Here is a 17,600-nt window from a genome sequence, read left to right on the forward strand (position 1 = left end):
TGACGTAAACTATAAATTTTCAATACTGAATATTGGAACGCACCTTAGGTCTAATTTATATATTTTAGGTTAGGTTCCAAAACGGTGAGAAATTTCCTCTGCGAGAAAAATTTTACTCAATGGCCTTGGAACCAATCAGAAACGCTTAAGAAAGTTTCGAAACGGCCATCAAGTAAAATATTCCTCGGAGAATATGTTTTGGAAAGCAGCCCTAAAGGCTATGCACATTAAAAAATTTTAGTCAATCGTAAAGCCGTAAATAAATCAACCAATCACAGTTCAAACATTCTTATTATGTTTTAGAATGTTGATTGTGATTGGTCAATTTTCTTACTGCATTATGATTACGACTAAAATTTTTTAACGTACAATGGCCTTAATACGTACTAAATACTATACCGACCAGTCGCAATTATTCCATTCTTTAGAGGAATGGCTATGATTGGTCAGTGTAGTATGTACTTAATACGTATTATCGATGTAAACTAGGCCTTTGGACGCAGCCATTAGACTCCTTGGGGTCAATCAGGTAATTTCACGTGAAACTTTTCACTTTTTATTTTTCATTTTTTACTTTTCACTTTTCACTCATTCAGATTTCACGTGAAACTTTTCACGCATAGCAATTATGTATGTAGCTTGCGTGAAATGTGAAATCATTACACATGGCTTCTTGATTTTATAATTACGGGAAATTATTATTATTAGTACAGCATTGTATACATGACGAATCGCTAAACATTAATTTCAAACTTTGAAACCGATAAAAATATGGACTGTATCATGAGCTGAAAAATTTTGGAATTTTGTAATATTAATTGTTATATATAAAAATCGTTAGTGTGAAATCTAGTAAAAGCTATTTAAATTTTTTTAAGAAAAATTGGTACAAATATAGTAAAGACTGGTTTTAAAAAACAGAATAATAATTGAAAAATCTTAACAGAAATCATATAATAACATATATAAGGTCATCGGCACTCAATAAAAAGAAAAAGAAGTGAAAGTATAAAAAAGAGCAAAATAATATAATTACTATTATAATTATATCACAAAAAGATATTACTTTTATGTATATAACATTTCTTCTGCAACGCAGTGCTAACGAAACTGTATCATACTAAAGGTGCCTTTTCACGCTGACATTCGAGGCTTATTTTTAGCGTCAAAGTAGGTCACATCATTAAAGTTGACGTTATATTGTAAAAACGCATGAAAAGAGTTTATAGCGCCGATATTGGCCAACAGAATGGCTTGATGCTTGACGCTGAAGTTGAGAAAATCCAACTTTTTTTTTCTTGATGCTAGCGCGACTAGCAAGTCGAAGTCACATGATCACATGCAACACTGAAACTAGAATCCCTGTAACAGAGTCTGGCCATGTAATAGCAACTTTTGATTGGTCCGCCATTTTTTGGCAACTCCCGCTGATATTTGAATGGAAATGGCAATAACAGTAAATTGTCACAATTGAAATTAAAAATATACGTAGTAAAAACAATATATACATAAGAATTTCTATTGTACAGGAAACGTGTGAAGAGACAGTTTGAGTAAGAAAATAAAAGGAGATAAAAAAAATAAAGAACAAAAATATTATAATAGTAATTTATTGTATTAAAATTTTATATTTAAAAACATTGTAAAATACATAATAAACTATGTAATAATAGAAATATAGAACATGTAATGGTAAACAAAACATTTTTTAAAATTTAATAAATTATTGAAAAAACAAGATAAAGACACATTAAGAGAAAATAACATCATGCATAGCCGTAGATTTGCTATCATACCTACATTTACTAAGCATGGTATTTTTCTTTTCATAAATATGTAAACGCAAAACAATAAATTTTCTGATAATTTTGGAATATAATTTACGACAATTTAAAATGTGATCAGCAGGAACATCGTTAAATTTAGATATGACAAATGATTTAAAATTTATATTACCTATATCTAAAAAATATTTAGAATAATATCGGAATTATTGCAAAAAGGTGCAGCACATCCACCCATTTTGCAGAATTATTCTTCAAATATACTTCTGATCACAATTCAGCATTTTCCATATGTAGCCATATATAGTAGCAGCAACACTGTCATGCACATGCGTTTGTTTAGAGTAAGATAGCGTATGTTTCTATTTTTCTCGCAGAATTTTGCCAAAACTGCCGTGTTGGCCAGACTCTGTTACAGGGACTCTAACTGAAACGAGCGTCTCATGAATTCGCACCTTTATTCTAATTCCAAAGTGTATTTAATATTCCCTAGATTTCCGCTTTTCCGCCATCAAGTTTCATGGCGAAAAAATTTACGTGAAAAGTTTCACATTTCCGCGGTTGGGAAAGTACATGATCGAGCGAAATTACAGAGTTCGCGAAAAACTTTTCACTTTTCATATTTCCGTCTTAGAGAAAAAATACATGATCGACTCCCTGCACGCGTCAAAGCGTTAAGGCCCTTACACAATATGAGATAATAACAATAGGAACAAGGGAATAGCGATAGCGATAAGGAATTAGAATACGCCTTCTTTAAAAAAGCAGATTTTTCATTAAATATCGTTTATCGCTATCGTTATTCTCTTGTTCCTATCGTCTCACATTGTGTAAGGGCCTTTACACGTGGGAAGAAACGACGCAGTAGTCAATCAACTTATAACAACTTTTCCATTAGAAAATTGATTGGCTACCGCATCGTTTCTTTGTGTAACGCATTGACACGTCCTGTATACAAGAGCCCATCCACAGCACAGTATAGGCACCGACGAAATGTCATTAAAGATCGGTGATCTAATGGGATTTAGTATGATCAAAAAAAAAAATTTGTTGTGCGTTATTTTAGTCCATCCAGTTATTGTTTTATTATCAAAAATGTATAAATCTTTTACGTAATTGCTTCAAGAACAACAAAATAAACATTTTATTGTAAAATTAATGTTTTAATATCGACAAAGCAAAGATTTATTTACCTACTGTAGCGCGTGGCAAACTTTTTTCGAGTAATATACTAAAATCTATAAGACCATGGATCTTTAATGATCTTGTCAGTATTTTTAATAATAAAATAATAACTGGATAAATTAAAATAACCGATGAATTAAATAATTTATGTAATTATATTTTGAAATTTAGGAAGCTACTACGGAAACGAGGTTAAAATTACAAGTGAACAGATTTACTAGATTTCAACAAATGAAATTGTAGATATTCTAGTGAATTTCCTCACTTTGGTATTTTTCATTTTCACTTTGTTTCGAAAACCATAATAGGCCTCCTAAATCTGTTCACTTTTGTAATTCTCATCTCGTTTCAAAAACCGTAATAGCAGAGAGAAGCTCAGAGCCGCTACGCCGCCGTTTTTTGTACGATCTTTTTCTAGATCGTACACTAGCGTCACGTACATCCATTTTACGCCGCTTGGAACCACATCCATTTCCGAAGCCATGATAAAACAGTCGATTGGTTCTTGTCCATGCTACATCCATTTTCAATATGGTTCATGTCTGTGCCATATCCACTTTTCGATATTGTTGATCGTAGTACACTGATCGCTAAACAAAGAAAGATGATTTCAGCTTGGAAATCTATAATATATATTAAGTGAACTATAGATTTTCAGGTGATCTATGCGCTCAATGCATGAAACGGAATGTATCCTTCGATTCGACACTAGCCACACTAGCGTCAAGAAAAAAGAAGTTGGATTTTCTCAACTTCAGCGTCAAGCCGTACTATTGTATTGACGCTATAATTTTGACTCTTTTTATGCGTTTTTCACAATATAACATCAATTTTAATGATATGACTATTTTGACGCTAAAAATGAGCGTCAGCGTGAAAAGGCACCTTAAGAAATTGGACCAGTTAGTACGATTGACCAATCAGAGTCCTAGTGCAACAATTGGCCAATTAGCAATGTGAACTATATCGGATCCCATTCATTTATTTTTGCATATTTGACCTTATGTATCCGGTTCCGGATTATTAGCTGATAGAAAATTAATTATTATAAAATAAAAACTATTATTTCCTAAACGTTAGATACATTACAGACGTGTTTCTCAAATGATTTCACATTGATTCAAATAAAAAAAAAATTTTTTTTACATTATGTCTGCTAACTATATACGCTCAGTTAATTTTCATTTATTATAAACAAATTATTATTTCCTAAACTATGAGAATATATTTCTAAATTTGCCCAAATGATTCCCAAACGATTGCAATAATAAAAAATAAAAAATATCAAATTTGTCTGCTAAGTATACGGAGATCGCTGTTGCCTATTCCGAATTCCATTCACAGATTTCTATATAAAAGTGCCTTTAAATGGCAGCATCGAACATCGAACGTCGAGCGTCTGCCCTGCGCAGAAGATCATTGCGCAGGATTTTAAAAACATAGATTCCAGCTTCTTGCTGCTTTTTACGACTAATAACATGGTGAGTCGCACGAGTACGGTCGAGATTAAAATTTCTTTTCCATCTACACTTAACATGCAGACCCACACTAAAATTCTAAGCTTGATGCCTATAATAAACAATGTTGCAAAGTAATTTTAATATAGAGAAAAGATATATAAAATAAGATTGTATTATAAAAAAACCTGTAAAAAAATTTATAAAAATTAATCCCTTAATGTTTGGTTAGATTCTAATATGCACTATCGGCAGTGACGTTCTGCAATATATTTGTTTAATAATAATAATATCCATTTATGTATAATGTTAATAAATATTAATTTTCAATATTGTATAATAATGTATATTAGAATATAATCTTTTTAATCTCGACCGTACTCGTGCGACTCACCATGTTATTAGTCACAAAAAGCAACAAGAAGCTGAAATCTATCTTTTTGAAATCCTCCGCAATGATCTTCTGCGCAGCGCAGACTCTCGATGCTCGATGCTCGTTGCTGCCATTTAAAGGCACCTTAATACTAGACCGCTAACTCTACGAAATATATAGTCCCGAAAAGTATGTACAAAATACATGCGCACATAGCATACACTACAAAAATACTTTTCGTCTGTACACGTCGGCCGTATTACATATCAGCTTCTATCCTTTTCTTTTCCTATTGATTTTATTGATCCTATTGATTCCTACTTAAATCACGCATGCGCAGATGCTTATTTCTCATATGTTTTACATACTTTATGGGGTCAATTTTTCGGTCAGTATATAAGGGAGTTAGTGGTCTAGTATTATATAGAAGTCTGTGGCTTTAACTAGCAATATAGTAGTAATAGCAGTATTACATATATGGTGCAGCGTCTATCGCATCAATGTTCAATGATTTTGTGATGTCATTCTTCCAGTTCGCGGAGAGTTTAAACGAGTATATGTTTTTTACTTATTTTATAAGATACCGAGCACCCATAAACGATTTAATTATGATATTTATGACTGATAATCAATTTTGCTTCGACTGAGCCAAAGAACAATGCAAATTTGAAATAAATGGGCTAACTTTACACCACATTTTATTGTTGATATTTCTTTTAAACATATATCCGACAAACGTTGTAATTAATCCGACAATCACCGATAAACGATTGACAAACGATTTGGCAAATAAAAATTAATATCGGTGGACCTATTTCACGCAGATTTGAAATTAAATTCTTCACTTTTCACGTTTTTGCTCTAGGGAAAAAGTTATATGATCACCCTCCAGATGGCACTTTTAAGAAAAATCAATATGAAAAATTGACTACCAATTTTACAGTATTGTACGAACAATACTTCTTAGATGTTCGTGTGTTTTGCGCTTAGGTACAGAAATATTATATAATTATACAGTATATTGATACATATTTTTTTTTTTTTAGAGTGTGTGGCTAAATTTGATTTAAATTTAGAATATTGAACTAAACAATGTTTTAAGGAACATTTACATTGTCATACTTGTTCGAGAATGGTTATGTTTTGTTGAATCATATCAATTAGAAATTAATTAGATATATATTAACTACAAGTCTTTTCATACATTCTAGCTAAATCATGGGAAAGCAGTTCGGAAATTTGGCCAAAATTAATGGCATTGTCTTTTTCCGTCTTAGTCCATATGAACAAAAAGCCTTCAAAGGAATAATCGCCGAAGGTCTACCAAATTTGCTACGGCGTTTCCAAGATCGTGTATTTCGTGTTGCACCTTGTAAGTATATTTGATAATAATTATATAATTAAATGTTTAAATGAGGTGGGAGTCACCAATGATTAGTAATTCACTTTTTTATATATTATCTGTGATACCAATAATATTTAAATTAATTAAAACATTTGCAACAAATAAGTTGTAATATATTTGTAGTATACTTTAACTTTAAATAAAATAAAATGTATGAATGCGCCACAAAAAATTCACTAAAGAAGATAAATGCATCATATATATATATTATTGTTGGCATCAATTCAATTATATATTTCTATACTAATAAAATGTACTATACATATATATATATATATATATATATATATATATATATATATATAGTATATAGTATATTTTATAATTATACGCTTTCAATAGTAAAAATTTCTGACATAATAAACGTGCAAAATTTATTCAGCATATAATGTGTTAATAATCACATATTTATTTTGTATTTTAATGATGCATTTTAATGCTCTAATAATGGATTATTTATTTGTCACAGTTTTCATGTTTTCCTACTTGCTTGTAAATTGGGCAAAGGAGACGAATGATGCTTTTTCTCGCAAAAACCCCAAGGATTATGAAAATGATACGTAAAATATGAATGAATAGATTTTTTTAGATTTAATAATGTAGACACATCAAAATATATATTGTAAATTGCCAATCAATCTCCAGCATTGAAATAAAGAAATAAATTATTAATGTACATATTAGAAAATATCTTGGATTTTTTCCTTTATGTAAATCCATTGCTCCTTTTTGTACACAGAGTATCTTAATAAAATATAAAATGAAATTATGTTATATAAGAAAAAGAACATTTTACATACTTTTAAAAAAAGATCTATTAGAATATAAGTCTCAATATAAAAATACATTTTGTCTATATTACATATAGATAAAATATATTTTTATATTAAGACTTATCTTAATAAATATAAATACACACACATATATATATATATATATACTATTCATGTGTTATAATTATTTATATTAAATTTATACAAGATGATTCTCTTTAATGTTCACCTAAATATCTTTTTTTTTATTACCTCTTGCAAAAACATATACAAAAGTTTTGTGATTTTGAGAGGGACATAGAATAGTGCTAGTTGATTTGATTTCTGGATGAAGATCATGAGATTATTTCAAGATTATCTTCATTTTTTTAATGGAACCAGCTTAATGTTTTCATATAAATATATTTTTCAGAATATTCGACATAAAAGTTATGAGTAGATATTTAGAAATTGAATAGTTAACGAGATACTTACTTAATTTGACATTATTTTACATAAATTAAAACATATAAAATATTTATTTTTCGATTATGTTACCTTAATACTTTTATACACAAAATTATGAGACAGATCAATTAGTGTAAAAAAAATAAATAGTTTTTTTTTTCAAGAAAAAATATATAGCTGCTTATATTGCAAATTTATATTTACTTAAATTTTATCTTTTAAAAGATAATTTTTTTTTTAAGACAATACTTATAATGAAAAATTAATACACTGAGATCTCTTTTCTGAAATGAAACATATGAACAAAGTAATATTCATGCATGCAAATGCAATTTTTTTTTAAACTGATTAGTTCTATTTTTGTACTTATATGTCTGTACTTAAATACTCTGTATCTATCAAATATAAAAAATTAGATTTAATATAACATTTTTATTACAAGAGATATTAACATGTAAGAGCGCGTGACATTTTAAATTGTTTCTTCACTTAACCAATCCAGTCCACGAAACTGCATTCAACAGGTGTTTTCTATCTTTCTTCGAGTTACATTCTTTACGATCTCCTTTTATAACAAGTAGTTTTATTGGTTCGAGATATCAGCTTCGCATCCGTTCGTCGCATATGTAGCATATATAATATCGCAGTGCCTCGCGCTACGTGTTTATAACGCGTAAAAAAATTCATATATTTTATTATTTGATGCGACTCTTCGGCAATGATATTATATCTCACTATAATTGTCATATAGCAGTAAAATCTAAAAAAAAAAGATAAAAACATTTTTGCAAGACTGACATCGGCTATTGCAACGTTGATTTCGGTATACGATCCTGGTATGACCGCGACGTAGATTGCCGATTCCAACGGGTCTGACCACCATATTGGTCTCGCTCCGCGTTCAGCCAATGATACGTTGCGTTACGTGCGGCGCACCTGAGGCAGGTAAGGATGCGTAGATCGACGGCGATCGGTCGGATTAGTCGCCGGAGTATTTGCGGTCGAGCATGTTTGGAACGTAATTTTGCCGCGTGTCTCTCTGTCGCCTCGAAACCCGTAAGCTTCCCCCCTCCTCTCCCCCCCACCTACCCCTCTCCGTATCATCTGTCATCGTCTCTTGGATGCGTGTATACATTGGGCGTGTTGTGAAAAATTTGTAAATAGGTAAGTAACCTCCTTCCTTTTCACGCGAATATTGCGTGCACGAGATGATCTCGTGTGTCTTTTCATTGAGGGGTACGATAAGTACAACGGGCGGACTTTCGCGTCGAGGTCACTCACGCATTACTCCCGAGTATTACCGAACGCGAGATTAATGGTGCGCCGATCGTTGCAACGAGCCACGACGAATCATCCGGTCACGCGCACCTGTTGCCATCTTCCGCACCGTGCATGGCCGCGTTGCGTGTCTCTGTGCGTGCTCGATGATGACGAGCAGACTCAGACCCCAGCAAGGCGCATGGCAGATAAAAATCGCTTGACAAAAGGCCATGGCGTTCGCAGGAGAAACTGGACGGATCAACTCGAAAGCTAATAATAAATACATTTTGAGAGTCATGAATTTAACATTGTACACGCACGCACGCGCGCGCGCGCGCACACACACACACACGCAAAATTGTTAATTAATTTGTGAGTTAAAGTAAAGCATTGTAGAATATAAGTTAATCTCAAAATAGTAAATAATTTTTATATCGAACTAACTTTTTTATAGTGACTGTACCACACAAATTTTATAGTGATTATAGTACACAAAAGTTCATGAAAATAAGAATTTTAATTCTACAGATGATTCTACAAATGTTTATTTTAACTCACAGGTAATTAATTATTTTACAAAGATTTTTGAAAGATTAAAAGTATGCTTTTTGCACAATGTCGAATTCATAAAATTTTGGAATATATTAGACTTATTAATTTTTCATGTACTAGCTGATCGATACAGTTCCTCTTTAATTCCCGTTCATGTCACCGATATGAGATTTAGTACGAATATCTTTCTTTCTTTCGATGACAACTGATGTGTATTACAACGTGATATGACTGTTGGCAGTACGAATATCTATCGCAACCGGAGGAGTTCTATAAACGCAGAGTGAAGGAACATAAGAGTTAACAATTTGTTCGCTGTATAACGTCGTGTTTTAATTCCGGGTGATGATATCGATGAGAATCGTGTGAATATGAAAAAAAAGTGCGTTATTTAAAGTTAACAAGTATAAAATTTGATTTGCACTTTAATTTCGAATAACGTGAAAGTATTTTTAATTATAATTTTAATCAAAACTATAATTAAAAATCGGTTAAACAATATTGAAGGAAATAAATTCACGAATAATAAAATTAACAGATTATACCTATTAACATTTTAATTCTGAATCATGTAAATGAATGTGTTCAATTCGTTTATTTAACATAAAAAAATAGAAAAATTATATGTACATATGTCTTTATTTTTCGAAAATTTCGGGAAATAATTTTGTATAAAAAAAAGAGAATATTTTTTTGTATTGAAAACCATCTGTTCTTTTTCCTGACAGATTTATGAATAATTCTATCGGAATGTCGTATATATATGTATGTGTGTGTGCGTGTGTGATGTGTATGTGTGTGTGTTGTGCTGCTGCATGCTGTGTGCGTGCGACTATGCGCTTTCAATGACATTAAAACGGACTTTACGCTGTTTTCTAGCTCAATTAACTAATTAAGTAATAATTAAAGATTATAACTTTTGAGATTAAGCTAAGCTTCTTAATTAGATAGTATAACGTTTTAATTGTCGGATAATTTATTATGTCTGGATCACGCATGATACGTTTAGATTTCTCTTAAATCTTTTTCCATATCGGTTTAATATTATAAAATCTAATTATAAAATCGAACTTTATTAAAAGATTTATTCGTAAAAAATAACTAAAACCATTATGTCTTATCAGTTTTATTATTTAAAAAATCTTGAATATAAAATCCACAACAAAAGTAGGAAGCAATATTGTTCAATTACAATTGAGAAAGTGACAAAACTTGAAAGAAACTGCAGTTTATATTAAACGTGAAATTTAATTTTTTTAGCGATGTTTACGGAAGAAATATCTTTTAATTGTAATATCGAACTAGCCATAAAGATTATTCCGTACAAATATCCTATATCTATAACGAGCGCGCGACATCGATCATTATAGCTATTGTAGTATTGATTCGCCAATTCTTATCGGACTATCATTATCATGATCTGTGTGATGATCTGATGATTCACCGATTGCCAACCTTTGATCAACTTCTTTTATTTTACTTAATTGTATTACGTATTTTCCAATGCTTATCAATGATAAGTATTTAGTCACAGTTTAAATCACATTTTTTACAATTTTATATATTTATTATAAATATATAAAATTGTAAAAAATGTGATTTATAAATAAAACAACAATTATAAATAAAACAATAGTTAATTTTATATTTGTGTGAACAAATATAATTACTCTACATATGTAATTATGAAGTTCATCATATTTTAATATAATGTTATGATTGCTTATAATCATAATATAATAATGATTCTAATATGTAGTCAATGATATTCTTATATAATTTGATTGTGTGAAATTTTAATTTTGTTTATATACACATACATATATGTATAATTACATATTATCTCAACATATTATCTAAACTTAAAAATAGTACTTGGATCAAAATAAAAATTATATGATAATATAATATGGATGTCCATTTTTTACGAAGGTGAATTACAATATAATATTCACCATAATTCATGAATATTTATCCTTATGAATTTTTATTCCATATTTATGATAATTTCTTCTTGTCACGGTATCTCTTTTGATTTTTTCAAATAATATATATATATATATATATATATATATATATATATATATAAATATATCATATTCTCTTTATAGGAAATGATCATTTGTTAAGACTAAAAAGCATCGTTATTTGTAAATAGAAATCAGTAGTCTTGCAGAATCACGCGAAAGTCGCGATTGTCAGCATCTTTTCATTGAATGGGCAGGTAAAAGTTTACGACCGCAAGATGAGAAGAGCTGTAAACATTCCCCAGTCTCCCATTAAACCTTAATCCCGTGTCGCTGCTCGCCCGTGACATTTGCGATCTGCATTCTCATGTCGTGTCACAACACAACTGCATTGTTCGCCATTTAATCAGTAATGGACCGTGATGTATATGCATAATCGGCGACGAATGACGTTAAGAATTTGTCATATTATATTGCATGGCTCATGTTTTCATGCATATTTACATTTAGTCAGACATACATAATCGATGTCGAAATTGACGTTGTTGAGATCAGGCAAAAATTTTGTTTCAAAGCAGCCGACGATATATATAATTTATTTTGTACCATAACAGAAAAAAAATATCTGGCACAAATGTAATCCGCTTGAGCTCATCAGAGCGATGATCGTCGTATCATCTCTCGTATCCTATCGTCGAACGACACCTGCAATTCACGCCTACGAAATGCCTACGTAATCTCCCACGTGAGACTAGTGACACAGATTGCAAATGCTTATTACTACGCACGGATTCTCATCATTTTGATATTCGATGAACGTATAAATCAAGATGTTTATTTTTACAAATTATATTTACTAAATTTATATTTCTAATGAGATCATTGCAATGCAATTTAATTTGAATATATATTTTCTTCGATGGAAGATAAAATACAGAAGATAAGATATAATAATGTTATTGATGATTTTTAATATAAAAATGATACTTTTTTATTATTATTATGGAAAAATTAGATAATTTTATTGATGGTTTTTAATAAAAATAATACTTTTTTATTATTATTATGGAAAAATCGAAGAATTTCAAAATCTTTAACAAATAAAAATTTTATTTCTATTTTTAATTTAATGTTTTATAGCATAATGTAATTTTGTAACTAATGTTGAACTTTGATGTTTTCATACCGCGTTTACATTGACTTTAATAAATGTCCTGGTTTCTTATAATCTAGCATACATGGAAAACATAGCTCTATATAGCAATAGTTTGTTGACCTCCTAATAGTCTGCGATTTCATGACACACATTGAGAATATTTCTCAGAGTTTCGTGTTCATAGTATAATTTTTCCATTAATATAATTTTTCATACATCCTTTGTCTATAAACATTAAAAACCTTTTTCTACTTATAAAAATTTATATTTACAGTTAATTATGATATTTTTATATATATATAGTTTTACTATGTTTTTATATTATATAATTCAATTAAAATATTATACAAGTTATTTAATTAAAGGAGGAACCAGTGTAACAGAAAAAGATTATTTTTAAAGATTTTTTTCTAGTAAATAATTGTTTCTTTTCAAATCACTTTATTAACATTACAAAGTATAATTTAAACTATTTTTTATGAAATATTTGTTAAAAAATACTAATATTTATAGCTACAATTGCCAATATTGTGAGCCACCTTAAAAACGGACGCATGCGTAATGAGGCAATGAAAGTTCTAAAAGAAAAAAATAAGTATTTTTTTTTAATATGAGACAATAGTTTTAATTACACGTATAATTTTTGAATAATTTGTTTTTTTATAATATTAAAAAACAGAAGTCAATTTTTAATTGATTCTGAAACTTTTTTTTTCAAAAGTTTGCCATTTTAAAAGAAATAATTTTTTAATCCGTACGTGCAACTGAAGCTATTGTCTTACATTTTAAGAAAATATTACTCATATTAACCTGACACTCCTACCAAGACACAAGAGTAAAGTATATCAACGCAATTAGTTGTTTCTATTAGTTTGATCTTAAAATGTTTCTTTAATTTGTTGCTCTCAAGATATATACAATATATCTTGTGTATAAGCTAGCACCCCCACTCTTTTGGTTCGATTTTTTTAATTAAAGTGCAAGCAATAAATTTGGAAATGATTTATTTTGATAACATTTAATACAAATATTATAACATTATAATATTATAATATTATAACAAATTATTCTTATTAACTGCGTATTTTTGATGATTTTACTTTCCATATTCATAATATGTCATATTAGTGCATATTTAAAAATTTAATATTTTCAAAATTTGTTTGCAGTTTCTTTGAACAATTAATTAGCAATAAATTCTAGTGTGTTTGTTTTTTGATGTGCAACTAATTATATGTGTTTTTCGGAAGTGGGGATGCTAGCTTAATGGCAAGTCAGCACCCCCATCTTTAATATCATTTTCCTGCTCATGGGTAGGAGCAATAAATTCGGATTTAGGGCAATAAATTAGCATTTAATTATGCACTATAGCCGAACCCGATTTTTCGTGGTGGGGGTGCCAGGTTAATGTGGATGAAAATATTTGTGTTTTTTTTTTGTTTCAGAGCTTTTATTGGCTTGCTACGCATGCACCTGTTTTTTTAAGGCGGCTCACATTATTGGCAATTGTAGCTATAAATATTAATATTTAAAAAAAAATTTACAAAAAGTAATTTAAATTATGTATTTTTTGATGTTAATAAAATGATTTAAAAAAAAAACAATTATTTATCAGAAAAATAATTCTTAAAAATAGCTTTTTTTTTAGCTATTACACTAATTTTCCCCCTTAATACATTTACTCATTTGATGAGTTATTTATTGCAGAATTATTGATCGATATTAATATTTTTATTTTTATTACACTTGTTACAATAGTGCAAAATAAAAACAAAATGTCTTATCTTGTTTTAGTAATATCTAGTAAAGTCAAATCTAGCTTTTATACTGAAATATTCCGAGGTATGCATGTGATATCATCAGTGTATTTTTCGTGCGCAAACACTTACTAATGCAAAAAAAAAAGAAAAAAAAAAGAAAAGAAGCGAAAGATACCGAAAGTGCAAATTATATTTGCCTTTATGAAAATTATGTTGAATTCTTTTTTCATCGACATACTAGCTTTATTTCTCGTCTTTTTTCTAGCAGACTACGCTATATGAAAAACTCGACATACATGAGCACCACATTTTACTTAAGCATATTTTTTCAAGAGATTGTTAACGTTTATAAGCAAATTGTTTTGATATTGACATACAATGTTCTTTTTTGCGGTTATACATATATACATATATACATATACATACATATATGCATCTCTTAAATATGCCACTGTATCTTAATGATTAGCGAAATAAGATAGTTTTCTGTTGTCTGCGAATTCCGACAGCTTTGATAGAACATATGATTTCGAAATCCACATGTATGATCATAGTACATATGCATAATCAATATTAAATCTTACATATACAATCATGATGTTATAGATATTACACATATACATATAAGAACACATTATTGTGTATACTCTTCTATATGTGCAATATCTATTACATATATATGTGCACGCACATATACACAATATATATATATATATATATATATATATATATATATATGAATATATTAAAAAGATTATACGCATATCTCTCTCTCTCTCTCTCTCTCTCTCTATATATATATATATATATATATATATATATATATATATGAAATATATTAAAAGATTATACGCATATCTCTCTCTCTCTCTCTCTCTATATATATATATATATATATATATATATCAATCGCATCAAGAACTATGCAATTCCATGTTTATTAAACTCATGTTTATTAAACTTATACCACTTTATGCAGTTAAATATAAAGAAGATTTACATGAAGTACGTAATTAAAATGAATATTCTTTTGATCATGGGATATAATGTATGATATGAGAGCAAACGTACCGTGCCGTTTAAATTTGTTCGACAAACAGATGATCGATTGCGGGAATTGAATTAATTCTTAATGATTAATCAGCGAGCCAAGCGGCGGTCAAGTGAAAAGTTGATTCGCGCTGCCGATTCGGTCCATTCACTGCGAAACTCGTTCGCAACTCAACGCGCAGATCGCTGTAGGTATGCGAGGTGCATTGGCAACTTTCTTTCCACTTTTTCAGCGCTTTTATAGACTCATGTCCACGATGTATGTATTTACTTTCAACATGTCTTGCTGGTGCGGTCGGCATTCCGATCTTATATATGTATGAGAGTGGAAAACGATTAAAGCTTCATTTACATGTATACAGTTCCGTGTGAAAATATCTTTCATGCAAAATTGACTTTCCGTGGGTTGATTTTATTGAAATATTTTTATTCGAAGAAAAATACTGCATTTATGTGTTTTTAAAATATTAAACATATATGTTGAAACAAAGGTATAAATAAGCGCTTTAATTTGATATCAATTAATAATTTATTAATATTGTCATAATGATTTTGAATGATCTTTTGTGTAACTTGTTGCATGCAGACTATATATTCTTGTTGATAGTCTTTTATCCTTTCTGTAATTTGCATGTACATTTGTACATCCCACATGCATCCCAGATATAACGTGTTTAAGTATTATTAAGTAATAATTACCACGCATTTAAGGAAGGAGAGAATGACGTAATATTCATGCACGATTATTTACTTTTGTATTCATGTATTATACAATAGTCAACATACAACACAACAGTCTCGCATAATAGTAATATCTCATAAAATACTTATACAGTAGTAATTGATAATATTGATAATTATTACAATATAATTACAATATAATTGATAATATTGATAATTATTAAAATATATCTATAAAAGTTTTTATAGTGTGTAACAGGATGTACTCAAGAGCTTGTCATATAATATCAACATAAAAATGATGATAAATACATATCAATGTTGTAGCATCATTGACGGAATGTTACGGTAATATGCGACATTCATCGCGAATAATTATAACTGTATAGGCGCGTCATATCCTTCCTCTGTCTATTTCTAACATCTTTTTTTATATTTTGTGAAATTTGGAATGCTTATCGGTTTTTAAAATTGCCGTACAAACATATTTTAATACCATGTATAACACACATATGAGAAAATTATTGGCGTGAGATAATATTATTCATTGTCACACACACACACACATACATACATACATATACATATACACACAGAGTTAAAGCATATGAGTGTTCGAACAAATGTTACAGAATAAATATGAAAGGAGATTGATACTAATTGACGCTAATTTTGGCGAATTTTAATTTTTCGTCTGCAAAGAAATAAACTCTATAAATAAAAATATTATTTTTACATATCTATGAGAATTGATTCGACCATACATAATACCGGTTTATAAAATATTTATTGCAATTAATAAAATAATCATAATTGTAACATTGTATATTGCAGTCATTATCATATACAATCTAAAAAGATGACAAGAGTTGATAAGAATTTTCTGTAAATTTAAACTTTTATACGGATTTATAGTTAGAAAAGTATGTGGAAAAAATATAGAAAAAATGATAGAGATAGATATATATTCTCCCGGATTACGTTTTTCCGAACACGTAATGCGAAATTCATATATGTATGTGCATTAAAACATAATTGCATAGTCATATTGCACTTTAGAAATTAATCTTTAAAATATATCTGACGTTGAGGTTTATTGAAGTTATGTATGCTTGGATAAATTTCAATTCTAAAAACCATATAGAAATGTTTCTGCAACATATGTTTATTTATCTTTTATTTTTATATATTTATCAATTTATCTTAGTAGTATCTAGAATATCTTTATTGTCTTTAATGAAAAAATGAAAAAAAATCAAAAGAAAAGATTGATCATTTTGAAAAGACAATATTATGATGAACCAAAAGTTTTTCCCAAAATCATATTTAAAAAAGAATGATAAAACATATTTTTTATTATCGTTTGTAATAGCAAAATTGATCCAATAATCTATGATAGTATAATCTTACGTACGAAAAATCCAGAAATAATGGAAATAATGAAAATAGATATAATATTGAAGTAACTGCGATAAGGAAGAAAATATATTAAGTTTAACAAAAAGAATATTTTCAAAAATAATATCTAAATTTTATAATGAAAAAATTTCACAATATTGTAAATGATAAATGAACAATGATTCTCTTTACAGTTTCCTGATCAATGTTAACATATATGTAGTTCTAATACATTTTTCATATTTTCCGGGATTGTGAAATATCATTATAAATAGCTACTTTAGAGAGAAAGAGAGAGAGAGAGAGAGAGAGAGAGAGAGAGAGAGAAAGAGGAGAAAAGGCATAATATAAA

General features: G+C 29.0%; 3 protein-coding genes across 6 annotated transcripts in view; all 3 read left to right on the forward strand.

Annotated features, from left to right (window-relative positions):
• LOC126851779 (cytochrome P450 4C1-like) overlaps nt 1–17,600 on the forward strand; it is a 421,874-nt gene that overhangs the window by 161,048 nt on the left and 243,226 nt on the right. The gene's annotated exons all lie outside the window — the stretch shown is intronic.
• On the forward strand, nt 5,717–6,880 carry LOC126851799 (cytochrome b-c1 complex subunit 8-like). 2 transcript variants are annotated; one of them, XM_050596140.1, is made up of 3 exons: nt 5,717–5,789; nt 6,011–6,171; nt 6,674–6,880. In XM_050596140.1, exons 2-3 carry the CDS (start codon nt 6,018–6,020, stop codon nt 6,766–6,768), a joined length of 249 nt encoding a protein of 82 aa, XP_050452097.1. In that variant the 5' UTR covers nt 5,717–5,789; nt 6,011–6,017; the 3' UTR covers nt 6,769–6,880. The 2 variants fall into 2 exon arrangements, with proteins under 2 accessions (XP_050452097.1, XP_050452096.1); XM_050596139.1 differs by lacking the exon at nt 5,717–5,789 and adding an exon at nt 5,806–5,934.
• LOC126851772 (epidermal growth factor receptor kinase substrate 8-like) overlaps nt 7,878–17,600 on the forward strand; it is a 29,383-nt gene continuing 19,660 nt past the window's right edge. For 2 of the 3 annotated variants that reach the window (XM_050596084.1, XM_050596081.1), the window contains exon 1: nt 8,395–8,588. The gene's annotated coding sequence lies outside the window, so the exon portion shown is untranslated. Of the gene's footprint in view, nt 8,370–8,394; nt 8,589–17,600 lie in introns of those variants that run through there. The other variant, XM_050596082.1, reaches the window with a different exon arrangement.

The sequence above is a fragment of the Cataglyphis hispanica genome, chromosome 8 (genome assembly GCF_021464435.1).
Source record: "Cataglyphis hispanica isolate Lineage 1 chromosome 8, ULB_Chis1_1.0, whole genome shotgun sequence".
NCBI classification, from domain to species: Eukaryota; Metazoa; Arthropoda; class Insecta; order Hymenoptera; family Formicidae; genus Cataglyphis; species Cataglyphis hispanica.